The following is a 25,203-nucleotide window of genomic DNA, read 5'->3' as shown; positions in this document are numbered from 1 at the left end:
GGGGGGGGCGGGGGGCTCAGTGATGGCAGAGGCCACTGGATGGCAGGTTTTTGGCTCTGAGACTTTGCCCTCAGGTGACATAGGCAGACCAGGCCCAGGAGGAGGACACAAGGCAGTCAGGCTACAGAGGGAGGAGTATCCCCAGGAGACAGAGAAGCAGGGAGTGAGACCCCCAAGTTCCACGTCAGTTTCATATGACAAGCCAATGCCATCACTGGGGCAAGGGTGGTCACTGTCCCTATAAATAAGAGAGTGCAGCTCAGAGGCTAGCCAAGCCTCAACACTCCAGAATCCAGAGTCCCCATCACCTGCACAATGTCAAGGATGTCAATCCACAAATCACTTAAGATACCCAGCGGTGAACCAGGAACATGTGGCCAAATCTGAAGAGCAGAAAAGAAGTGGCCACCCCACAGCTGCAATGGCCACCAGTGGAGGGCATCTCCGCTGAAAACTCACGTGGAAAGACAGGAACCAGCACAGAAAACTGAACACACTGGAGAATGAGCACTGTTGACTCCAGACGTCACGCGTCACCTCCCATCACTGTCGTGACACCTGCACCACCCAGAGTATAGAGTGCTTCTGGCTGGTGGCTCACAGGCCTCCATCCATGGTTGTGAGGCCCCATGACAGTACAGTTCGTCGTGGTGGGAGCCAATGGAGGAGGAGGCCTGTTCCCCTTGACCAGAAAGCCAGAGCAAGCAGGTCGGTCCCAACATGCCCTCAGGGGCACAACCCAGGGACCTCACTTCCTCCCACGGGGACCCACCTCCAGGGGCTCCACCACCTCCCAACAGCACCATCCAGGGTGGGGGGAGTTCCAGATCCAAACAGCAGCACTGGCCGTAAAACTCCCGCCACAGGCACAGTGGCATCGTCAATGAGAAAGAGCTCAGAAGTAGGTTCAAGCAAGCACCGGCAGCTGGGGTTTGAGAAGGGGCGAGAACAGCTCCGCGGGCAGACTCTCAGCACACAGCAGCACAATGAGGCAGACGTTGCCCAAAAGTAAAGAAGCATATCAAAACCTGGACACAAAGAAACACTGCGGAACTCCCAAAAGAAAACAGAACACTTTATGCCCCGGGGTTAGGCAAAAACCCTCAGATACAACTCCAAAAGCATGAAATATTCAATACAGTGGGCTTCATCAGAACCAAGTTTTGCTTATGAAGTACATGTTAAGAGAAGGAAGATACAAGAATGGAAAAAATATTGGCAAAGAACGTATCAAGAAAAATTGTGCTCAGAATTCCCAAAGCCCAACAGGAATAAACTTTTAAAAACTTAACCAAAAATTAGAACAAATAATTCCCCGTGATATGAGTGGCAAATATACCCATAAAAAGATACTCAGGACCAACTCCTTACGGGAATGCCAATTAAACAAGGATACAACTGTCACATTTCTTAGGATGGACAAGACTGACCACCATGAGCAAAAGAGGACACGGCAGTTGGGAGGACAGCTATGGGAGGGAGGAAGCAGCTCCCAAGTTCTCTTCAGGTAAAACATTTTCCTAACAGATGGATTGGCTACAAAACTATAGACATTTAACCAAAAGAAAGAAAAACTTATTTTCTCATAAAAACCTCCATATGAATCTTCACAGCAGCTTGATCGTGTTTGATAAAACCAAAAAACAATCCAAGTTGAAAAACAAAAAACAACCCAACAAGAGCAAGTGAAAACCATGGCAGCACATCCCCAGAGCGCTGCTCAGCAGCAGGGGCTCCCTGATCCCCAGGGCGGGGCGGGGCTCAGCAGCAGGGGAATCCCGGTTCCCCAGGACACTCCGGAGGTTCCAAGGGTGCATAGAGCAACAGGCTTAAGACTCAAACATATCATGCCAAGGGAGCAGACTCCAAATTTTGGAAAAATCAAAACTGCAGTATAAGAGGCTGGGTATATGGCTCAGTTGGCAGAGTGCTGGCCTTGCATGCACAAGGCCCTGGGTTCGATCCCCAGCACCACAAAAAAAAAAAAAAAAAAAAAAAAAAACAACAACAACAACAACAACAACAAAAAACTGCAGCCACATCTTGGATCAAGGACAAGTAAGTGGTGGCAACATTGTCAAGGGCTGGGAACAGTGTGTGGTGACCACAAAGGGTTATCATAGGGGAAATATTTGAAGTGACAGTGGTCCCTGCAGGGGGATCACCAGTTTGGGGTGAGCCCTAGCAATTCAACAAAACTCTTTCTTAAAATAAAAAATTGAAAGGGCTGGGGAGGTAACTCGGTGGTAGTGTGCCCCTGGGTGCAATCCCCAATACAAAAAAGAATTAATTAATTAATTAATGCTTTAAAGACATTCCTCAAGGTAATGCAAGAGGATATTTTTAAATTCTGCCAACAAATACAGTTTTAATGAAAAACTGCCCACAAAACTCTTTACCTTAATGCCCTAGCCATCATTATACCATTCTCCAAAGTTAGCAAAACAAAGTATCACAAATGCAGGAGCCAGGACTGCAACCCCAGCACAGGAACCGCCTTGCTGGGCGCATCACCTCCGTAACAAAGCCCACAGAGAGACCTGCTCGTGAACCCTGACCTCACAGGCACCACAGACCCTCCTAACCAAGCAGGCCTCTAGTCTAAACTTGACAGTCGGAAACCCCACTAGAAACTGTTCTGTCTGTTGAAATGGCGGGTGTTTGGCTTTCCGGATTCCATCCCTGCGCTTCCCAGGCCACACACTTCAAAGGGTCTCAAAGAACAGGGGAGGCCTTTTCCCTGCTCTGCCAGGGGAGAGGCTCCCTGGGAGGACGGCTCAGCAAACACCTTCAACTCGCAGGCAGCCCGTCACTGTGGAGAGGCGACTGAGAGGGCCAGGCAGGCCCGCCTTTCTCCCACACTAGCAGCTCGTGGCGAAACAGTGCTGCTGGTACCACGGGACAACCCCAAACAAGATACGTCAAAGTCACCCCTGAGATTGCTAAAGGTTCCCTCCCACACCAATCCCATTATGGAGGCTGCGTCCCTCTCCACTGGGCCAATGCACAAAGAAGCTCTTCCCATGAAGAAGTGGGAAGGGTCTGTGCTAAGGCCTAACTGAGGGTGGGTTTCCTTCCCAGCCACCACAGGGACGAAGCTCTGCTGCAACTCTACCCCAACAAGACCCTCTGGAGGCCTGACTGCCAGTGCCAGAAACAGGACACAGGGCTGGAGGGCTGCTGGCCCTCTGCTCTGGCTCAGAGACAGCTGCGGCCACGCGCGCCGGGCCACGTGGAGCCAGAGCGGTCTGCCCGCTCAGGCGCCCGTCTCTGTTGGAGGGAAGGCTGGAGTGGGGCGGTGTCATGCTCGGGCAGCACCAGCTTAGGCCTCCAGCAGGTCCCTGTGGCCTACCTTTATACCGGCACTCTCCTCATCAAGCCCCCGGGTGCTGGTGGCCGCAGGGTCGCTCTGCACATCTAGTTTTAACTTCAGATGTAGTATTTCTTCATTTTTACTTACTAGGTCATCTTTCATCTTTTCTAGTTGTTCTTTTAAGTCCAAAACCTTGCATTAAAACCAAAAAGTATTAAAAATCATCTAATTTTCTAGCTGACTTAATAATTAATCAAAATAGCTCTGAAAATTTTAGAAATATAAAAAGTATCACCTAAAAGTGACAGAATTACAAAGGAGATAGCACACATTGGGCACATATCTTTTGACAATGCCAAATATGGGCACTGCTGCTGCCTGCACCACACTTGCCTGGCTCTCGTGCTGAAGCAGGGCCCTCTGCAGCGCCTCTGACAGGACCTCCGCGCCTTCCCGGGGGCTGCCCCTTGGAGGCATGGGACACCTGCCCTCGGGGGTCCTAGACTGCGGCAGCGGCACCAGTATCACGTCACTCCTCTGCTGTTCCTTTACTGCCTCTTCTTCCTATTTAAGAAAGAGATGGAAATTTATTTTAGGCAGACACTTACAGAATCAAGGACCTCACTCTGCTGCCTCCATAACATAGACCATCCTGAGATATCCTAAAGCAATGGGGGCCCTGCACTCACCTGTGCCCAGGGGCTCCAGACCACAGACACTAAACAGAACCCATCTGAGCTCCTGCTGAGACCCCCCCCCAACACTGGAGAGAGCCACAGGAGCACCATGATCCCACTGGGAGAGACCTTGGTGATCACTTGACAAGGCACAAAAACAGTCACTAGGCTATCTCCAATTCCAAAACACTAGAAAAAAACTGGCAAGAGGAAGGATATGGCTCACAGCACCCTCAACACATTTTAAGTGGGGGAAACATCACACACAGGTGGGCAAGAAGCTAGCACACCAACTTGTACAGGTGGTCGGACCTGGGGGGGAAGCCACTTTCTTCACTTGCAGCACTAAGGAGCTCAGCGAATGTCTGCTGAGTGAATGAACAAAGGCACATGCAGGAAGTGCTGGATCAGGGAAGGATCTCCTGCGGGGCAAGGCTAAGCAGGACCACCAGGAAGCACAGGTGCTGAGGTGTCCTTCCCAGGGTGGTGAAACCAGGGCACCCTGTCCTTGGGGGTTCAGTCCCTCCCACCAGCACTCACAAGAACCAGGCAAGGCTGATGAAAACTGAGTCACCCCTGAACAAAATTCAGTCTGACTCTCAAGTTAGGCTGTTCTTTGGGCCTCATTTTTTTAAGGGACGTTTTAACTTCCAGTGATATGAACTAAAAGTCAGAAGTTCAATTTCCACCAACCAAATGGTCAAAGGAAACAGTGCCACTTCCTGGGCAGTTAGAAGCTCAGGCCGCAATAAAGTGGGCAAGAGGTGAGCAACTAAGTCAGCAATGACTAAGCAATTAAGTGAGCAACTAAGCAAGCAAGAGGTGAGCAACTAAGCAACTAAATGAGCAAGAAGTCAGCAACTAGACCAGTAAGAAGTGATCAACTAAGTCAGCAAGATATGAGCAACTAAGCGAGCAACTAAATCAGCAACTAAGTGAGTGACTAAGCAACTAAGCGAGCAACTAAGTCGGCAGGAAGTGAGCAAGACGCGAACCACTAAGCAGGCCACTGAGGACTCATGGTGCACTGGCTCCTGGCAGGTGGAGCATTGGGCAGAGTGGGAGTGAGGTGCTGCCCCTTGTGCACCCCAGCCATCCATTGCAGTCCTAGGATGCAGTTGCTTTACTTGTAGTTTTTTCACCATCTTTTTCTGTTTTTCCAGTTCTTCCTGGAGCTGGGCCACCTGTCTTTTGGTGTTGGCGTTTGTCTCCTCCAGATGTTTAATTTCTTCTTCCTGGATTAACACTTGCCTATCTGCCAACTCTTTCTTTATAACCAACTCATTAAATCCATCCGATTTTTCTCTCAACTTTTCTTGCAATAGTTCAATCTAAAACACAAAAAAGCATGAGAAATGAAACAGACTGTTGAACAGCAACCTCTCTTCCCAACAAAGAAAGCACACAACGCAAGTGACAGAAGTCTCTCCAGACCTCAGCTGCACAGTGAAACCCACACAAGAATGAGACCCAGGTTGAAGTTTCAGGAAGGGCACTCTCTCCTAACAAGAAGATCCATAAAAGCAATAATGTAAGACAAGACAAGTTAGTAGATTAAAACTTTCTTTGACAGAAAGGAATAGATTACTATTCGGCAACAAAAAGACCCCTTGAGGATGCAACCACCTGGGTGGCTCTCCAGAGAACCAGGAGGGAAAGCCAGTCCCCAGTGGCAGCATCCAAGACGCCACTACAGAATGCTCCAGAGACAGGGCGGGTCCGCGCTGCCAGGGGCACAGGGTACTGCAGGGCACATGGCTCTGTTCCACCGCAGCCCTGTCGGGTTCTGCAGGATGCAACCATGGAACAGGGTTCTCTCTGAGCCTTACTTCTTACCACCACACAGAACCCACCATCTCCTCAAAATAAGTTTAATTTTAAAAAAGAATAAGGAAATCACCTAGAGCCAGCTCAGACAAGAGGCTGCAGATAGTCACAGACCTGAGCAAAAGCCAAGAAAGCACCAAGACACAGGGTGGTGCATGTGGCCCCTGCTGGCCACACAGGTGAGGGAGCCGCAGCCAGCAGGGGGCATCAGCTGTGTAGAAGGGGCACAGGCGACGCTGCCATCCTACCTCCTCATCCAGCTGTGCACACTGACGTCCCTGAGTCCACGGAGGGCAAAAATGTAAAGAGAGACAAAGCTTAGAAACACTCCAGAGATGGGCTCCCCAGAAGGCAGGGCCAACGGCAGCTTACCCACCTGACTGTCCCAGGGGCCCAGGGGCCGCAGCCTGGCCACCTGGCGGAGCTGCCCCTCCAGCCTCTGGATTTCCTGCTGGAACTCTTCACGCTCATGCTCACGCTCAGCAGCCTGCTCCTGCAAGGACCACCCCAGGAGACCTGTGGCAGTTGGGCGAGGATGGCTGCCCCGCCGCACACGTCCACCCACCCAGTAATATGGGCTGCTCCTGGGCACAGCCCCTCTCATCCTGGTCCTTTTGTAAAAGGAGTAAGGTGAAGAGGGGCACCCCTCTAGCTGAAATGTGAAGGTGGCCTTTGAAACACTTGACACCACTGTAAGGGGCAGATGGAAGCCAGTCAGGAGCAGACAGCCGGGGTCCACAGAGATGGCCCTGGGCTCCCTGCAGGGGAAGGCCAGGTATACAGACACCTCTCAGAATCATCATCACGAAACACTGTCAGGACCCAAGAGCCCACGGAGTCGGCCACACAGCCATCTGCCTGCACAGGGGGCACTGGATGCCAGCTTGCAGGGTCCTGTGGCAGAAGCCACTGCTGTGAGGACCTAGTAAGGGAATATGGCTTACTGCCCAGGCTGCTTACGTCCATGAACTGCCGCTGGCTGCGCAGCTGCTTGTCCAGGGCAGCCAGTTGCTGCTTCAGGGCCACAGCCTCCTCCTCGGCCTGCCGGGCACAGCCACGGTGCTGCGAGAGCTGCTCCTCCAGCTCCAACTCTAACAGCCGCACCTGGGAGAGCAAGGCTGCGCGGTCCTTCTCTGCCTGCTCCCTGGCCTCCACCTGCTCCCTGGTTAGAGATTCCACTTCCTTCTTCAGTGCTAAAGAAGCCAAAAAAGAGACACGGAGGAGCCCCCTGACGGCACAGACTGTGCAGAGCAAGGCCCAGGCAGCAGGCGCCTCCTGCTGGTGACAACATGTGGCAGGCCTTGACATGGCTGCTCACGGCTGCCCAGGAAGGAGCAGTGGCCAGGGGTAGGGCCACAACATGAGCCCGTGGAGTTGGGTGGGCCTCCTCCCCTTCCTGAAATCTTTTTCTCCCATAGGGATGTGACGCTGCCAAGGCAGCAGCCACGGTGAGAATGAACGTCACCCCAAGGACAGCACGGCCCCTCGCCCTGTGAGCTCTCACCCTAACATACCCATGACTTGGCAAGACACCCTCTAAATCGAGATAAACCACCTCTGTAAGTAAAACTTACATGTCTTCAATGAAAACTGGTTAAAATAAAAAGCTTCAAAAGCCTGAGAACACACCCTGGGACCTCAGGGAGGTAGGGGCCAACTTCCTGGGAATCCTGTCTGCACTTCCAATTCTCCAAGGTGGGAAACAGAGCATGAGTTGGAGCCTGGCCCACAGGTGCAACTTGGTGCCTGCCCTGAGGCAGCACCGCTGGAAACCACCTGGATGGGCCACCATAGGTGCCAGAGACCTGCCCACAGCAGTGCCAGGGCTGTGACTTGTCTTCGAGGAAAGCCATCAAGCAACTGATAAAACAAAAGCCACGGCTTGAACGTCTGCCCTCTTCAAAACTCAGGGTGAAATGTAACTGCCAACACGACAGTTTGGGGGAGGCCTCTAAGAGGGGCGGGCCTCAAGGGTTCCAACCCCACAGGCGGACTCAGCGCCTCCACAGAAGGGCTTTCAGGGGACCTTCTCTTAGCCTTCCACTTTCTGCCTTGACCTGCAAGGCACTGTCACAGGAGAAGGCAAAGGCTTCCCAGGCCTGCCAACACCTTTTCCTCGGATTCCCCAGCCTTCAGATCTGTGAGAGACCAGTTTCTATTAGTTACAAATTACACAGCCCCGAGTGCTCAGTGATAGCAACGTAAAACAGACTAGAACACTGGGTACAAAGCCTTCACCCACAGATTGAAACCACAGACTGATAAACATCTTGAGGGCCTGGGACTGTGGCTCAGTGGTAGAGCACTTGCCTAGCATGGGTGAGGCACTGGGTTTAATCCTCTGCAGTACATTAAAAATAAATAAACAAACAAACAAACAAATAAATGGCTAAACTCTTAAAAAATAAAACAAAAACAAACACCTTGAAAAGGGGCCTTGCTTCAAGGCACAGTGGGCATACCTATAATCCCAATCACTCAGAAGGCTAAGGCAGGAGGATGGAAAATTCCAGGCCAGCCTCAGCAACTTAGTGAGATACAGCTAAAAATTTCATAAAAAGGACTGGGGATGTATCTCAGTGGCAGAGAGCACCCAGCCCCTGAGGTGGGGGTCGGGGGCAGCTCAATCTCCAAGACCTGAAGAAAAACAAAAGGGGACTTGCTGGTGGTAGATCCCGACTTCCTCCCCAAAACTGAAAGAGCAAGCATAATAAGCACTCTTATTGACATTTCACCAGTTTTGAAAGCTGTCAATCTTTAACGGCACACTATCATCACCACCAAGGTAACATTCTCAAAGTCTCATGCTGGTAAGTAAGCAATTACAGTACATGAACCTTAGACATGCTATTGTGACCATGTCGTCCACAAGGCCTGGGCCCGACCAGCCCCAACACGAGCACCTTCAGGGCCAGTGCTGGAGGAAGGGACACAGGCCCAGCCCCTCTGCTGGGGACCTCCCAGGAGGCTGGGAGCAGGACCCACTCACCAAAACCGTACCTGCCCCAGAGCCCAGCACACACATCAGCACAGCGTAGCTTAGTGGCTGCAGCAGCTACGAGGAGTGCCTGCACTTGGCAGGAACTTTCAAGAGAACAACTGACAGCTGTGGTGAATAAATGCTGAAGATCACGTGTCATTTGATTTAATAGTCTGCCACAAAAGCGCTGAGATACTCTTCCTCTGTAGTAAATAATTCACAAAATTTGATGCAAACATAGGTACAGCACACAGCGATCATGCTTGTTTTTACAAACCTGGGTTCTCGGGCGCTGCAGTGACCGCAGTGCCTGCAAAGGGAGATGCAGAGCATCACAGAGGTGGGGCAGAAAACCTGCCTGAAGGGCAGGAGAAAGAGGCAGGCCAGCAGATCATCCAGGACACCACACTGCCCTCCTGCAGCCCTGGGGGTCAGGGCTGAGTGAGGAGCACAGATCAGTAAGAGAGGCATTTAAGACAAAAGAACAAAGCTGAAGTAGAGCTGAAGTGACATATACAAAGGGGGGAAGTCAGTTTAACTCCAGAAGTTCATAGTAAGAAGTGGAAATGGGCAAAGTTTCAGAGGGAGAACAAGAGCCAATAAGCAGGAGATGTTGCGCCGTGACCAGTGAGGACCGTGAGCCTCACACTGCATGGACAGAGGGACTCCCACACAACACGCTGGGCTGAGGGCCTGGAGGGAACTCAAAAGCCAAAGGATAACAGATGTGGGCAGACACCATGGGAGAGGCCAGGAGAATCCCCAGGTCCTCCGGAACTCAAGGAGGAGAAACAGCAAAGCTAAGGGCAAGCCCAGGGAAACAGGACAGAGAACACAATGGAATGACAAAGCCAAAAGTTGGTCTGTGCTGGCCTCAAACTTGCAACCCTCCTGCCTTGGCCTCCCAAATCTCTGGGATTATAGGTATGCGCCAATGCACCCAATAAGCTAGTGGTTCTTTAAAAAAGAAAAAAAAAATTAAATGAAAATTCATAGAAAATGGGTTGGATAGTGCATGTGACAAACAAGGGTCTCACACCAGGTACAGGTTTCAAGGACACCCCCCCAGCACGGTCACTCCAACAGGCAATAGAACAGCAGAGGGGCCCCGCCAAGGTGGCCCCATGGACAGATGTGGACATTTGTGAGACAGACAGACCCTTGTGTCCCACGTGGGACAGTGAGAGAACAGGTCAAGGGGGCCCACAGGGCGAGCCCCTCATATCCTGGGAAAGCCTTGGCGTCAGCAAGGAGCTGGCTCTGAAGAAGCTGCAATGTTCCACAAACACAGCTCTCGAGCTTCTCATGTTCTGACTATTTTGATTCTTTAAGGCTAAAATGTCTGAAAGTCACTCCTGTCAAAACAACACTTCCCAAGTCAGGGTTGGTGTGACTGTGAGTAGCTCACCTTTCAGGAGCTTCAACCTGCTGCCCAGGGACATCCTCACCTCCCAGGGGCACAGCACCAGCCGGGAGCTCACTGCCTGGGGACCTTCAGCCTGAGAGGGTGCTCCCACCACCCTGCTACCCTTCCACTGCCAGTGCCTGCTACGCTGGACTCCTGGACTCCTCAGAAGAGCCCCACGCTCCAGGTCTCATCTCCAGAAGGGCCACACTTCCTGGAATCTGGGCTCAGCTTCCCAACCCATATCCCTACCTGCTTCTCTTGTTTCCGCCTCAGCAGCCCAAGCTTCCCTCTGGCTCCGCAAGATGGAGCGCTCCTCCTGCAGGGCTGCCTTCTCCTGGGCGGCCTGCTCCAGCTGCTGCCCCAGGCTCTCCAGCTCCAGGACCAGCTGCTGCTCCGACTCCTCCTTGCGGCCCAGAGCCTCCTGCAGATCTGCTTTCTCCACTTTGAACCCTTCCAGGAGGCCTGAGGGGAGACCAACTGAGGCAAGTGTGCTCGGGGCAGGGCACATGCACCAAGGCGCCCACCCAGGACACGGCATGTGAGCTGGGAAGCAGGCAGAGGCCCACCCCGGAAGGAGGAGAGGCCTCCACGTACAGCTAGACCTGAGAAGCATGCCCGCCAGCACCCCACCCAGCAGAGGGGCAGCTGGGAGAGGAGGGCCGCGGCAGAGCACGGCACTGCCAGGAGCGAAGACGTGCCACACCTAGGTGCAGCGCAGAGTAGGAGAGCTCAGCACCAAGTGCCGAGCCACAGCTCCAAGGCCCTCAGTCTTCAAAGAGCCCTGCCACCATCATGGGTGCCCAAACCATTGCGTTGGGCCCACACGCCCCTGTCTCCTCAAGAAACACCCACTGGTGCTCCAAAGCGGATTTACTTGAGTTATATACGTTGCTCTTTAAAATGCTACTCCTAGCCAAACGCAGTGGCACACACCTGTAAACCCGGCTACTGGAAAGGCTGAGGGTTGGGGATATGGCTCAGAGGTATAGGGCTCAGAGGTTGGGGATATAGGCTCTGAGTTCAGTCCCCAGTTCTAAAAAAAAAAAAATACCATCTCCCTAGCGACTTCTACAGCAAAGCTGTCCCTACCTCTGCGACAGGGCCACACCCAGGCCAGGGGCCCAGCAGCCACACTCACCCTCAGCCCTGTGCAACTCCAGTGCCAGCTCGGCCCTGGCCGCCCGCTGCTCCCTCAGGCACTCCAATAGCTCCTGGTGCTTCTGCAGGACCTGCGCCGTCTCCTCGTTCTTATGGTTGAATTCCTTCTCAAAGCGAGAATGAATCTGACGAGCTTCCTCCAGCTGCTGAAACATATTTGAGGTTCAGAGCTGCATATCAGAAACCACCAAAGCTCATGTCCACACCAGCAGGAATCTGCTTCCATCCCAGGCCTCCGGCCATCAACAGCGGCAGGGCCAGGGCAGGACAAGGCACCAGGTGCATCCCTGCGCCTCCTGACACCCAGGGCCATGTCACCAGGGTGGTATCCCACATGGCTGATGTCTCCCCAGCACGTGTGTCCAGTCTAGGGCTTCTGGGCCATCTGTAGGCTGAGGGGCCCAGTGGATCTCTGAACTCAGGATGCCTAAGGCCAGCTGCCACCTACAGACAGCCCTCAGTCTCCCTATCAGTTAACACAGCTCTAGCTGCTTCTGGGCCTACGGATATCCACTGGCCTCTAAGCAGATCTTTTGGTTCTTCCTTGAAAATGGCCCAGGGGTCGCGACATCTTTACCTCCAGCACCCGCTCTGCTGTAGTCACTTCCACCCACTTCCTGCAGCCAAGCCCCACTCACCCACAAGCACATGGTGCCCAGCAGGAGGCCCCATCTGGCCCTAACCCTGCTCCCAGCCTCCTGTTCGCCATTCCTGCACGGGCGACACATGGCTACCGTGAAGTTCCACTGAGGACCTCGAGAAAGGGGCCCCCAACTCACTCTCAGCAACCCCCCACATTCCCACCCTGAAGAAGCATATTCTCTGCTGGGCGGGCTCCTAATGAAGACCACGGCTCACCCTGGAGCAAGCGGGCTCTCTTTTTACCCGGTCACTCGTGGGACAGCAGAAGGATCTACTTGTCAGAGACTAGCCACATGTGCCCAGCTCCTGGAGGACAGAAGGTGCCTGGGAGGACAAGGTGAAGAAAAGGCCCCCGCAGCCATGCCACACATGGACATGCCCAACTGCCCAGCGAACCTAACCTGCATGAAGCCTCTTCAAGTTTCAGGGGGGGACAAAGCCTCTTCCTCCTGGTATCTCAGTGCACATTCAGTGTGGGATCACAACAACAGCACATCAAGTCAAAACAGCAGGTTTCTGATCTCAACTAACCACCTGAGGTTCCACATGTCCTCACAGCAGGCCTGCCTCCTCCAGACACAAGCACACGACTGCACGCTGCTGGGATCAGCAAAGGTAACCCACACCAAGGCCAGGCCCGCAAACCCAGGCTCGGGGAGTGTCTGACCCAACGCCCAGTGGAAAGGGGACAAGGAAAGCGTCCCGGACATGGGACCCACCTTCACAGGTAGCAGCGTCGGGCCATTAGAAATCCCGGGTCAATAGTGCTGGAAGAGCACGTGATGTCCCCGAGCTACATCACCGCATGCCCTATTCAGCCACTCTCTTACCTGCCAGCCTCAGGTGTGCCTCGGGCCTCACCTGTCTGGAGGAGTCCAGCGCCATCTCCAAGAGGCCGTCCACGGCCATGCCAAGGCTCTGGTAGACTCTTCTGATTGGCTGCTCACATTCCAGCGTACTTTCAGGGCTCATGAAAAAGCTCTCACACACATGACTGCTGATCTCAGCCACCGAAGACATCTCTGCACCCTCAGGCAAAGCTCTGTCCAACTCTAGCAGGGCTGCATCTGACCACATCTCCTCCAGGGGCGGAGCTACAAGATGAGCAAACTCAAACACCTATACACACCACCCAGTGAGCAAACCAGCCAGCCACAGCCCCAGTGCGTGCACACAGAGAACGTGGACCCAGCTCCTAAGTGAAACAGCGACCGCCACAGGAAGCAGGCAGCTCTGCCCTGGCCTGTCCCACCTCGCCTCCCTAAGAGGGGGCACTGGCAAGGAAAAAGAGCATCCTGGCACAGCAGCTCCTCCCCCAAGGCCCCAGACCCCTAGGTGAGCCACCCAGTGCTGGCACCTGCTGATGGGGCTTGGCCTGCCTCTGCCTGGTCCAGGAAGAGCCCCAGGCGCTCATCAATCCGGCTCTTCAGGGCAACAGCGGCCTTCAGTGTCTCTCCAAACACACCCAGCAGCCTCCTCAGGGCATCACGGAGCGCTCCCCTGAGGGCGGAGCACAGTCAAGCAGAGTTGCATCCAGCTTGAGGAGGCTACTAGCCAGCCTGCAGGCCAGCCAGTGTCCAGTGGGCATGTGCCTTGGCACACAGAGGACAGCTGGCACACAGCCTATGCACTCGGAGAGGACATGTGGAAGACTTGCCTGCTGTCAGGGCAGGGAACTGATTCTGGGTGGGAGGAAGTGAGATCATGAGTCTTCGTGGGTTTTTCTTTTGTTTTTTGGTACCAGAGATTGAACCCAGGGGTGCTTACCCACTGAGCCATATCTCCAGGCCCATTTGTTTTTTATTTAGAGACAGGGTCTTACTAAGTTGCTTAGGGCCTTGCTAAGTTGCTGAGACTGGCTTTGAACTTGTGATCCTCCTGCCTCAGCTTCCCGAGCCACTGGGATTACAGGCGTGCACCACTGTGCCAGGCTTCATGGTTTTTTGTAATATAAAACATGAAGATATGACAAAGCAAGGTGGCAGGTATGCAGGCATCTGCATGCTCCCAAGTACTCTTAGTGTGTGAAGAAGGGTGTGGCCAGGGTTTACGCCCACCAGACCTCCACCTGCACAGCAGCCCCACAGAAGCACAGTGGGTCTAGGGAGGCAGCCACAATGGCCAGGCAACTGAACAGGAGGTGGGGTGAGGGGACATGCTGACCTTTCGCTCTGAGACAGGTCCACATCCGCCCTGAGCATGGAGACAAGGGTGGCGCCCTCTTGGTTCTCCCTCTCACGCCTCTGCCGTAACCTCTCAAGCTCAGCCCGGCACTCCTCCACCTCCTGGGTTAAGGACAGGACTTGGCCTTTCAGCTGCAGAGAGAAGTTGCCAAACCTCAGTGAGACGATTTAGTCAGAACAGCGTCTGCAAGAAAGTCCCATCCTCACTTCCTAGGCTGCATGTGAAAAAAAAAACGCTAAAGGTGAATGAGGGTGATTAGAGAGGAAAATTAGTGACACGGATTCCTTCCTTCCATTATCCACCAATTACAAAAAAAGAATATATAAATAACCCCAATCTGCACTGCCACCAGGGGAAGGAAGGGACAGAGTTGTCAAATTCACCTCACAAATACAACTCAAAATCCCTGCATCTGGTCATTCACAATAAAAAATTAGTTGCCAAGCAGGCAAAAATTCTTCTTATACCTGTTAAAAAGCAGACAACAAACCTCAAAACCTCAGCAGCTCAGCAGAAGGGGCCAGGAGGAGGTGGGTTGGCACCAGCTTTCTCGGACTCCCTGGGGCTGCCCCAAGCACTGGCCAGAGAACTCAGCCACTTTTCTGTGTCACTTAGAAAAGATGAAGATAAACACACCAGCTGGAGCCCTCAATCCACGGGTCTCTGCCTTGTGCCAACTGCCAGTGACAGGGACTTCCCGGGACTAACCCACTGAGGTGCACACCGGCACCGGCCACACAGGAGAGGAAAGTGCCACAGAGCACTGCCTTGCACGGGGCAGAGATGCCAGGCCAGAAGCCATGCACATGCTTTCGCTGTGGACAGCCCAGGTGGCCATCCACCCACAGGGCAGGTACAGGACAGTGTCGGGCCAGCAGGTTCCAGCTCAGGAACAGAGGGGAGGAGCCAAAAGCAAGTGGCCACCAGGAGAGAAGTCATGCACCATGACAGCTCAAAACCGGCACCACATTTCCACCCTGAGGGTGAGCAGCCGTGGGGTCACCGAGCCTGGGCAGGGAGGTCAGAGGAGGCCCACAATAACATCAGACACTGAAAACAGGCCAGCGTTCCTCATTGCAAGGTTACAGAGTGCAGTGGAGGAGAAACAAAAAATAAAACTTCTAGAAAACCACTGAAGAGACCAAGACAAAGACACAGGCGTCTGGGAAAATCAAACAGGGAATTTCAGGTTTCAAGGTGTCAAACAATGACCAAAGACAGAAGACGAGCAATGTATCAAAATGCTATCAGCACAGGGAACTGTGTCCCAGGTGGCTCAAGACAGGGCTATAGGCCCAGCCACTGGTGTGTAACAGTGGATGGTAGACGGTGGACAGCTAGCTATAGGCCAGGGAGCTCCTAGGCAAGGTCAGTCCTACCAGTGGCCACACAAAGAGCTAATGTCCACTTGATGATCCCATCCTGCCCGCAGGTGGGGGTAACAGTCTTCGAGTTCATTGACCCAAAAAAAGCAGTGCAGGTGAGCATCTCAACACAGCCACGTTAAAAGACAGAAAATAAAAATAACCCTACTAAAATGCAGACAGGAAATGAGTACTTTAAAGTCTTCCCAAGAAATTAACTTTCAGAAGGATTTTAAGAAAATACTTATTTCAAGCCATTCTAATTTTGCCCAAATCCTTCCAGAAAAAAGAGAGGGGTGGAGAATACTTGTCACTCATTTTATGAATCTGTACCATAAAAGAAAAGGGAAGTATAGGTCAAGCAGAATAAAAGCTACAGGTGCAAAAGCATAAAAAAAGAATACTAGAAGGGACTGGGATTCTGGCTCAGCGACAGTGCACTTGTCTGGCATATATGAGGCACTAGTTTGATTCTCAGCACCACATATAAATAACTAAATAAACGTCTATCAACACCTAAAAAAATAAATAAATAAAGGGGTTTTTTATTTTAAAAAAAAAAGAATACTAGAAAATAGAATCCAGTGGGGTCCATGAAAATCATGCTCCAGCTCAGCTCATCACAAAGACTCAGGTTGGTTTCTACACAATGTTAGGACCAATTATTGCAGCTCACACATGCCCAGACTGAATGAAGAAATGCAGTGCCAAATGCACAAGCAAATAAATTTAATACCTACTCACGGTTTAAAAAAAAAAAAAAAATCCATCACAAACCAAGAACAGAAGGAGCCTTCTTTAACCCAGAAAGACACCTGCACAGACACTGCCCCAGAGGACATGAACTCCTCACCCAGGGAAAGGCCTGTGTGAGCAACCGCAGTGCCAGCTCCAGAACCTGCATGTAAACCCAGCACCAAGAGCCAAGTCTGCAAAAGGAACCCAGGGCTGAGCCAGCAACGACAGGCTGTTCCGAAACCCCTCTTGGCAGCGTGAAAGCCCACTTCCAGTGCATCTCCAAGCCCTGACTGGACACGGGAGTGAAGGGCTCAAAACCCCAGGGACTCACCTAACAGGGCAGCGCCAGCCCTCCTCACGCCCTCCACGCAGGGAGGAGCTGGCCATGACTGATTGTGAGTTGAGCTTGGAGAATGACTGTGGCAAGCAGGGGAAGGCGCCCAAGCAAGGATAGAGGGAAAGGAATGGAACCGAATCCATCAATCAAATCACACTCATAAAACGTCCAAGAAGAAAAAAACACATCAGAAAAAAATCCAGACTATATGAAGAACTGCCATAAGTCTGCAAAAAACAGACCAAAAAAAAAAAAAAAAAAAGACAAAAGACACAAGCCAGTATTTCACAGAGATGAAACACAACAGGCATAAACACGTTGACAGGTGCACAATCCTATTAGCACACCAGGGGGCACACATTCAGACCCCCAACACACCACCACACAGCCGTGAGCTGGGAGTGGCAAGCAGGCCCCACAGGTGAGGGGCAGGTACGGGCAGCTAGGGGAGACAAGCTGGGAGCCACCTCACAACAGAGCTGCATGACCTGACCAAAGGAAGAGCACCAACACCAGACCTACAGTGCACCCCTAGAGGAGCTCCAGGGGGCATGCAGGGAAAGCCCAGCTAGAAAGCAGGACCGCCAAAGCACACAGGGCACCGCGTGGGGCAAGGGGCCACCAGGGAGGGAAGGGGAAGTGGGCACATGTCACACAGGAACGAGAGGCTACTGGGAGAGAAGGGGCACAGGGCATCGCATGGGTACCAGGGGCCACTGGGGAAGGACAGCGGTGCAGCTTCACACACACCATGGTCTGCGCCCGGAAGAGGCCATCACAGACACCCTTGTATGAAGACCACAGCAGGCAGAATTAGACAGGAGTGGCAGGATGTCAGCACAGCAGTTCTGCTAGAGGGAAAGGGCCTGAGCTCAGTGAGGGCCACGGTGGGCTGCAGAGCCCAAGCGCCAGGACACCAGGACACCCACTATGTGTTTTAAATGCTTGCAGGATCATTTTGCAATACAAACAATATGTTCAGTGTCCGGTCTGCCTGAGGAGCAACTGCAGACAGGCTTCCTGGCACACCACAGCCTGTGCCGACAGGGAACCACGGCCACGTGCCCCTGCCTGTGCCACTCACCGCAGGGCTCCTGACCATCTCCAGGTGCTGGCACCACCCATACCCCACCACCCGCAGCGCCCACTGGTTAAGGGCTGACCATGGCGTCAACTTTACAATTTCTTTCTAAATTTAGAATTTAACTTTGGCTGTCTGTGTATTTCTGGTACCTGGGTTTTGGACCCAGGGTGTTCCTCCACTGAACTACATCCCAGCCCCTTATAGTTGTGTGTGTGTGTTTTAATTTTGAGACAGGATCTTGGCCTCAAACTTGTGATCTTCCTGCCTGCCTCAGCCTCCTAGGTAGCTGGTTAACTGGGCTACTACTTAGAAAAAAAAAAAAATGTTTCTTAGTTGTAATTGGACACAATACCTTTGTTTCATTTACTTTATTTTTATGTGGTACTTAGGATCAAACCCAGTGCCTTGTACGTGGTAGGCAAGCGCTCTACCACTGAGCCACAACCCCAGCCCAGCTAATTCTTTTTGTTGTTGTTGTTACAATTATTTTTGTCGGTAACTGGGTCATAAAACTGCATGGATCTTGACTAATAAAACTTCTAACCCCACTTACCCATGAGCTGTATTTTTTTTTTTTTTAAACAGAATAAGTAGCTTTTCAGGGATGTATACATGGGTCATAGCAGAAATGCCTGCTCCCAGCTGGGTGTGGTGGTGCACACCTATAATCCCAGCAACTCAGGAGGCTATGGTAGGAGGATCAAGTTCAAAGCCAGCTTCAACAACTTAGCAAGGCCCTAAGCAACTGAGCAAGACCCTGTCTCAAAGTAAAAAGTTTTTTAAAGGGGCTGAGGATGTGGTTAGGCACCCTTGGTTGAATCCCTGGAGAGGGGGAGAGTTTGAGAGAGGGTGGGAGGGAGAGGGAGAGGGGTGGGGAAGGAGGAAGAAACAAGGCCAGCTCCTTTAGGAAGAGGTCTCAGACGTACTCTAGAAGGCCTCCGTTCCTCAGAGTCCGGGGGCTCGGATGAAATTACCCCCCCACAGCCTCACTGGTACTGCTACCCCTTGCCCCCACCAGTGGCCCTGAACAAGGCCACTGGCTTCCACACAACAGGAGCCTCTGAGCTGGGAAGAGGTCCCTTGGACTGTTGCTGCTGACTGACCACTGCCACGATCCCACAGAAACCTTCCGCCAGTGTTTGCAGTCAGACGAGCTGCTTCTCAGCAACCGCAGGATCTGGAAGTCGGGAAGGTGCTTCCCCAGGCCCCAGAGCCCTGAGGATTCAGAAGCGAGAACACTGGCATCCCCAGGACAGTACCTGGCACGCACGCACTAGCACACTCACCTCCAGTTCCTTATGAGGTCAAGCCCGGCGCCCTGCACTGCAGCAAAGCCAGGGAAGAGGTGGAGTGAGAGACCAGCAGGGGCTGTGGCCACACAGCGTGGAAACAGCCACACCTTCCAACACAGCAGCAAGAACCAACCTCCTGACTCACAACAGGCAGAGGAACTCACAGGCCTTTCTCCAAAGAAGAGACAAAAGGACACTAAGGACAGGAAAAGACGCTCAGCATCACACCACTAGGGAAAACCACAGCGAGCCACTGCGTCACACCCATCATCAATGGCTGCCACCAGCAAAGCACAAGATAACTGGGAAAGGGCTGGAGGGACAGAACCCTGGGGCGCGCTGGCAGGAGAGAGTGAGGAACGGTCATGCTGCAATGGCTGAACACAGCGCCACGCACGGGACACAGCAACCCCTCCGACGTCGGCCCAGAAGACCTACGGGCTGGGTCAGCGTTCCCAGCAGCATCACGCAGGACCACAGGAGACAGGGCAACAGCCTGCCACCCACTCCAAGAAGGAATGAAGCTGTACACAGTGGCACCGCTCAGAGGACCCAAGGGGCTGTGTGAGTCGAAGGCTCCAGTCACCGAAGAACCAGCCCTGCACGAGTCCAGGACCGTGAAGCCCACGAGCAGCCAGATCCCAGATGGGAAGAAGAGCGGGGGTGTTAGGCTGTGGGGGACCTGAGTCCTTCCATGGAGAGCATGATCCAGGTGTGTGCGGGGCAGGGTCACGCGGGGCTGGAGGTGAAGCTGCTCATGCAGAAAGTGCTCCCTGCCACTGAGCGGTACCCCCACTCCACCACACACCTGCTGAACCTGGCTGTCCTCCTGGGGCTGCAGAGGCTTGCTCCTCCTTTGGCAGAGAGACCGCGCCTGCTCACTCTCCTGTTCACACGCCGCAGGCTCCTGCTCACTCTCCAATGCAGCCTGTGTGAAGGACATTAACACCAACGTCAGTGTGTTGACCTGGGAAAGGAGCACCCACTTCTCTGCAGCTCACTAGACTCCAGCACATTCAGGGAGCATCTCCTGAGCCCCTCTCCCCACAAGACAGTGCCTGCCACCTGCCACCCAGGCAGGCACAGGCTCACATGAAGTCCTCGAATCACAACCAGGAGGACAGAGTCCTGTCCTGGGATGCAGCTGCAGCCCCTGTGTGCTGGTGGCCAAGATCATCTGAGATGGTCACAACAGGAAATTATCCACCATCAAGGGGTCATGGTCATGACAATACTAGGTAGTCAGACACCAGGGTTCCTTCAGCTTTAAAAGGTATACAACTCTTTTTTCCTAAGTGAAAAGTGTTTTTAAAGTTCACTTAGATGAATTAACACAGCATTGAAACAATCTCTTTTTTTAAAAAAGAAAAACCATATAAGAAGTGCTTCTAGAAGGCCCCAAACACTGTGGAGTCACCTTACTCAGAACTGAGGGGCCTCGGAGAGGTCTGCAACAATCCAAAGAGCATCACTAAAACATGAAGACCAAGCCACCACCAGAGGAACAGGCTCCAGGGTGTCTGAGCTCTCCCAACCATCCTCTGCACCTCTGAAGAGACTTGAGAACCAGTGCCCCCAGGGTGCATGGGGATGGGACAGACTGAAGCACTGTGGAGCCTGGCAGTGGCCACTGCACCCACCCAGGGCTGGTCTCCCAACCCAGGCAGGGCTCATGCTCCACAGGCCCAGAACCCTCAGCAGCAACTGTCAAGATCGGCTCCAGGTGGCACTATCAAGAAGCGACCAAGGGTTGGAGCTGGGGCTCAATGGTAGTGCACTTGCCTGGCATGTGTGAGGCACTGGGTTCGATTCTCAGCACCACATATAAATAAGTAAATAAAATAAAGGTCTATCAACAACTAAATAAATATTTTTTTTAAAAAGAAGCTGACCAAAAATATAAAAACATAAATCCTTGAGGACAGAGCCCCCCAAAGCAGGGCCTGGGAAGGTGCAGGCAGTCCCCTGCAGTGGCAGCTCCACCACCTAGGAAGGAACACGAGGTAGGGTGGTGAATGAGGCCACACCCCACCTGCACACAAGCCCCTCAGTAACAGGTGAGGGCTATACAAAGAGCTCCAGAGCACCCTGGGCTGGAGACGGAAAGCGTGATCACTGAACAGAAGGATCCACTAGGGAGTCCTCAGGAGATCTGAGCAGGCAGAGGTCAGCCCACTGAAGTCCAGAGCACCCTGGGCTGGAGACGGAAAGCGTGATCACTGAACAGGAGGATCCACTAGGGAGTCCTCAGGAGATCTGAGCAGGCAGGTCAGCCCACCTGAAGTCAGGTCAGCTGACGCCATCCGCCAGGGAACAGAAACACTGAGGACTGAAGGGCATGGCCCACAGCTCACAGGCCCGAGGGCACCTTCACACAGCCCAGGAGGAATGTCAGAGTCCCCAGAGAGCACAGAGGAGGGGGGGGGGGCAGACAGCTGTCATGAACTTGTGAAGAGGGAGGGGGACTGCAGATATGATGGTAAGGGGGATCTCCCCGAGCAATGCCCTGAGTACAACACAGGTCAAGCCAGGTGACTGCCACAGGAACTCCCAGAGGGGCCTGAGTGCAGCAGGAGGCCGACATGCCCCTCCTTGGGTCCCACAGATGAGAGTGGAACCCCCATCAGAAACCAATGCTGCATTCAATGTGTGCAGAGATTTTATATCCAAGAAACCACCTTCCACAAATGAAAAAGAAACTATGCCTCTGCCAAACAGCAGCATCAGCAGCAGCAGCAGCGAATCCCTACTGGCAGACTGCCCTACCAGAAATGCTACAGAGAGTCCTTCAAGTAATTGAAATGGAACCTACAAGAAGACACTGGGCAGAAGCGAAGGTGACGACGGGGGTTGAGCACACAAAGCAAAACACATGCAGTCTTGTTCAGGGTTCACTCTTGCCTCCGATTCAAGACAGAAGCAGCCATCAGCCTAATATGTGTTAAGACAAACCCTGTTCAACAGTGCTGGCCCAAAGGAGGGAGGAGAGAGCCGGAGCATGTGAACCAAGACTGCTCTGGGAAGGTGTTCCTGGAATGCCCGGGGCAAGCACTCAAATGCTTTAAAAACCTCAAGAAAATCAGAATGAAAAGAAGGCAGGATGAAAGACCCCAGAAGCAGATAACAGCGGGCACTAAAGTGCGCGCGGTGGGGCCCCAGGTGAGGAGGTGGGTGGAACAGTGGCAGCAGGGGAAGGGTCTGCTTAGGGAGTGAAGTGTTCTAGAACCAAGACAGTGCTCAAGTGTGGATGCACTAAAAACCACTGAACTGTGGTTGAAGAGCGAGAATGAATTTTATGGTTTGTAAATTTTATCTCAAATACACAACATGCCTGCAATGAAAACTGACAGTACCAGATAATTAGTGTCCTCCTGGTGCCAGGGCAGGCTCCTCCCAAAGAGAAGCCCCCATGGCTGCTGCCCTGCCAAAGCAGTAAGCAAGACTCAGTGCTGACAGCCCCTTCTCAGCAGAGAACTGAGCTAAGCAGCAACGCTGAACTGTAAGCGCCTGTCGACGGTGACCTAGAAAAGCTCCCTGAGAGAGTGAAACTGTTTTAGCATCGTATGTGAAAACTGAGAATGAGATCTTTTCCTCTGTCTGCAGCGGTTGAGGGCAGTATCGGGACAGTCCAGCAGCTGTGGGCCCTGGAGGACTGGAGGGCTGGAGAGGGAGGCCCCAAGTATCCTGCTCTCTTTCTCAAGGTGGTGCGTGGCCCGGTTCCCATCAGCACCTAGGTCATCAACACCAGAAACCCCTGGGTCTAGGTCTCCAGCGCGGGGAAGCCCAGGGCAGGCTGTGAAGAGCCTAGGGGTCCTGCCGGGGACTGCAGGTGCCAAGGGGGCCCAGACTCTCTACCTAGTTGCAATCATCAGAATGCAGGCTCCCATGGCAAGTTCTAGACGTCACTTCTGACTAACAGGCATCACTTCATAATCATTCCTTCTTCAGATGGTTCTGATCACATCTCTGCAAGCAGTTTTGGCTGTGGCAGGTGCAAGCCTTCCCAGCCAGCCTGTTCTCGCCAACCAGGAGGGAGCTGCAGCTGCCTGAGAGGCAAGGCTGACAGCTGTGCATGTGTGTCCCCCAGCGGTGGGTGGACTCAGGCGCAACCCACCTGAGGCCCACAGGCGTGCCAGGCCCACCCTGATAAGAACCCACCTACAACATCCCCATTCCTTTTGGAGGACCCTGGCAGGAAAAGGCCACCCTGGGGTGCACGTGGAGTTTGCCATCAGGAGCTGAGCAGGGACAGGCTCTCATGTGAGGGGCCAGGCTTTAAGCGTGTCCTCAGCGTCCTCCACCAGCTGGGGCTGAACTCGGTGCTTCTCTGAAAGTGCTTCTGAGGCATAAAACACTTTTTTCACGGGAAAATCTTGTGTCCATGCCGAAAGTGTAAAAGCAGACCTGAGCAAGGTTGCCTTGGGAGGCTGAAGTATGGTCCACGAGTACCAGCCCCCACAAGGCCCCAAGAGCCTCAAACTCCATCCCACAGACAGTCTGGGCTTCAGTGTCACTGACCGTGGGCAGGGCGCAGAGGTGACTCTAGAGGAGCCTGGCAGGAAAGGCCAGCCTCAGGGCCTGCAGCACAGAAGGCAATGCTGAACCCAGGCCTTCTACTGGAGGTCAGATTGGGGCACTTACTGCCTGCCCTGTCCCCGGGAGGCTTGAGCAGTTAGACACACAGATAGACCGGTGGCAAGGCACAGAGCTCCCACAGTGGCAGGCAAACTGGCCTCCCTCAGACATCAGGCTATTCCGCCCAGCAAGACCCCTGCCTGGGCCAGCCCCATAGCAGGACAGACATGCGGCCCAGTGTGGCAGTGCCCTTCAGGAGAGGCCCCGCCCTAGCAGACCCTCCACAGACTGCATTTCCATCTCCAGCCTGGATCATTACTTCAACTCACCTGTCCTAAAGGGTCAGCCAATAATGAGAAGGTGTGTTTTTAAAAAGTCATTCTCAGGTTTTTCTGAAACTCCACATAATCACAGAAGATACATATACCTGAGTCATTCAAGAGCCAGGCGGATGCACCTGGAGGGGAGCTAGGGTGGGGAGCTGGCCAAGAGTGCAGGAAGACCTTGGGTCCACACCACGGCTGGCCACGGCTTCTCTCCACACTTGCAAGACTGACTTATGAGCAGACCTGGCTGTTGCCCAAGAGCAGCAGCTGCCCACAGTGGCCACTGGCACTCACAACTCCCTTCTGCACTCAGACCTCCTGCTGTCACCAGCAGAGGCTTTTCCACAGGACACAATTTCCAGCAAAAAAAAAAAAAAAAAGAGCTTACGTTTTTAAAGAACGCTGTTCTCGAACACACTCTGAGTGGCAGTCACTTGAAGTCATCGACCGCCTCACACACACAGGCCAGGCGAGACTGCTGATAAACAACTCTGCTCCTCAGACAGGTGCAAGATTATTTGTGGCCTGGGCAGAGCATGGCCACATGGCAAGAACAGCATGTCCCTGCTATTTTGGGACAATGGCCTTGGCATGCCAGGGAACACCCTACATGGTTCCTATAATGGCTGAGGGCAGAACTGGAGGAACACCAGAGGAAGTATCCCACGCACCCGGCAGGTCTGACCTCACCTGCAGACTCACCCACAGGGTAGAGAACAGAGAGCCCCCAATCACTGCCATAGGCAAGAACTTCAAGAGGCAGCACGCACAAGGCCATGTGGACCCCAATCCCATGAGTACAGCAGGAAGAGGCAGGGGCTCATCAGGACTCAGGCCACAAAGGCCCTGTTGGCGTCTCAGACAGACCAGGCCAAAGTCCCCACTGGGCACTGAGGCACCAGAACTGGTGTGCACCTGCTGGGTGGCAGGACAAGGGGTCATCAAATTATCTGATTTCAGCATACTCACTTCCCCATAGCCCAGCTGCTTCTGCCTGTGAGATCCAGACACCTTCGATCACATAAGAGGCGTCCGTCACGCACATCCCCCGGGATAAGAAAATGGCCCCAAGATGGGGAGAGCGCTCGGTGATGGTCCTGAGCACTGCGCACCTCGGCAGGGAGCAGAGGTGCTGAGCCGGGAACAAAGGCCACACACAGTGTGGAAAGGCGTACAACTCCTGGGCGTGGGGAGCCACTCCAAATGCACACACCCGTAAGTCCTGATGCACCTGGCGGTCTGAAAGATCAATGTAGTCTGGCACGTCACTCGTGACTCGGGCTCCCCCCCCCCCCCCC

The 25,203-nt window shown here is 53.3% G+C and overlaps 1 protein-coding gene across 17 annotated transcripts in view; it reads right to left on the bottom strand.

Annotated features, from left to right (window-relative positions):
- Positions 1-25,203, bottom strand: part of Pcnt (pericentrin) — a 96,326-nt gene that overhangs the window by 27,345 nt on the left and 43,778 nt on the right. For 6 of the 17 annotated variants that reach the window (XM_048803822.1, XM_048803826.1, XM_048803824.1 and 3 more), the window contains 13 exons: positions 19,813-19,932; positions 14,169-14,320; positions 13,363-13,505; positions 12,867-13,099; positions 11,344-11,509; positions 10,455-10,682; positions 9,075-9,107; positions 6,778-7,010; positions 6,194-6,310; positions 6,066-6,095; positions 4,986-5,321; positions 3,707-3,877; positions 3,353-3,505 (listed from right to left, as the gene is read on the bottom strand). In XM_048803822.1, the coding sequence (XP_048659779.1) occupies positions 3,353-3,505; positions 3,707-3,877; positions 4,986-5,321; positions 6,066-6,095; positions 6,194-6,310; positions 6,778-7,010; positions 9,075-9,107; positions 10,455-10,682; positions 11,344-11,509; positions 12,867-13,099; positions 13,363-13,505; positions 14,169-14,320; positions 19,813-19,932 (2,115 nt within the window). The remainder of the gene's footprint in view (positions 1-3,352; positions 3,506-3,706; positions 3,878-4,985; positions 5,322-6,065; positions 6,096-6,193; positions 6,311-6,777; positions 7,011-9,074; positions 9,108-10,454; positions 10,683-11,343; positions 11,510-12,866; positions 13,100-13,362; positions 13,506-14,168; positions 14,321-19,812; positions 19,933-25,203) is intronic. The other 11 variants (XM_015478882.2, XM_015478883.2, XM_048803829.1 and 8 more) reach the window with 10 other exon arrangements.

This window comes from Marmota marmota, unplaced genomic scaffold, assembly GCF_001458135.2.
Source record: "Marmota marmota marmota unplaced genomic scaffold, marMar, whole genome shotgun sequence".
NCBI classification, from domain to species: domain Eukaryota; kingdom Metazoa; phylum Chordata; class Mammalia; order Rodentia; family Sciuridae; genus Marmota; species Marmota marmota.
This window is presented reverse-complemented; position numbering and strand designations above follow the sequence as displayed.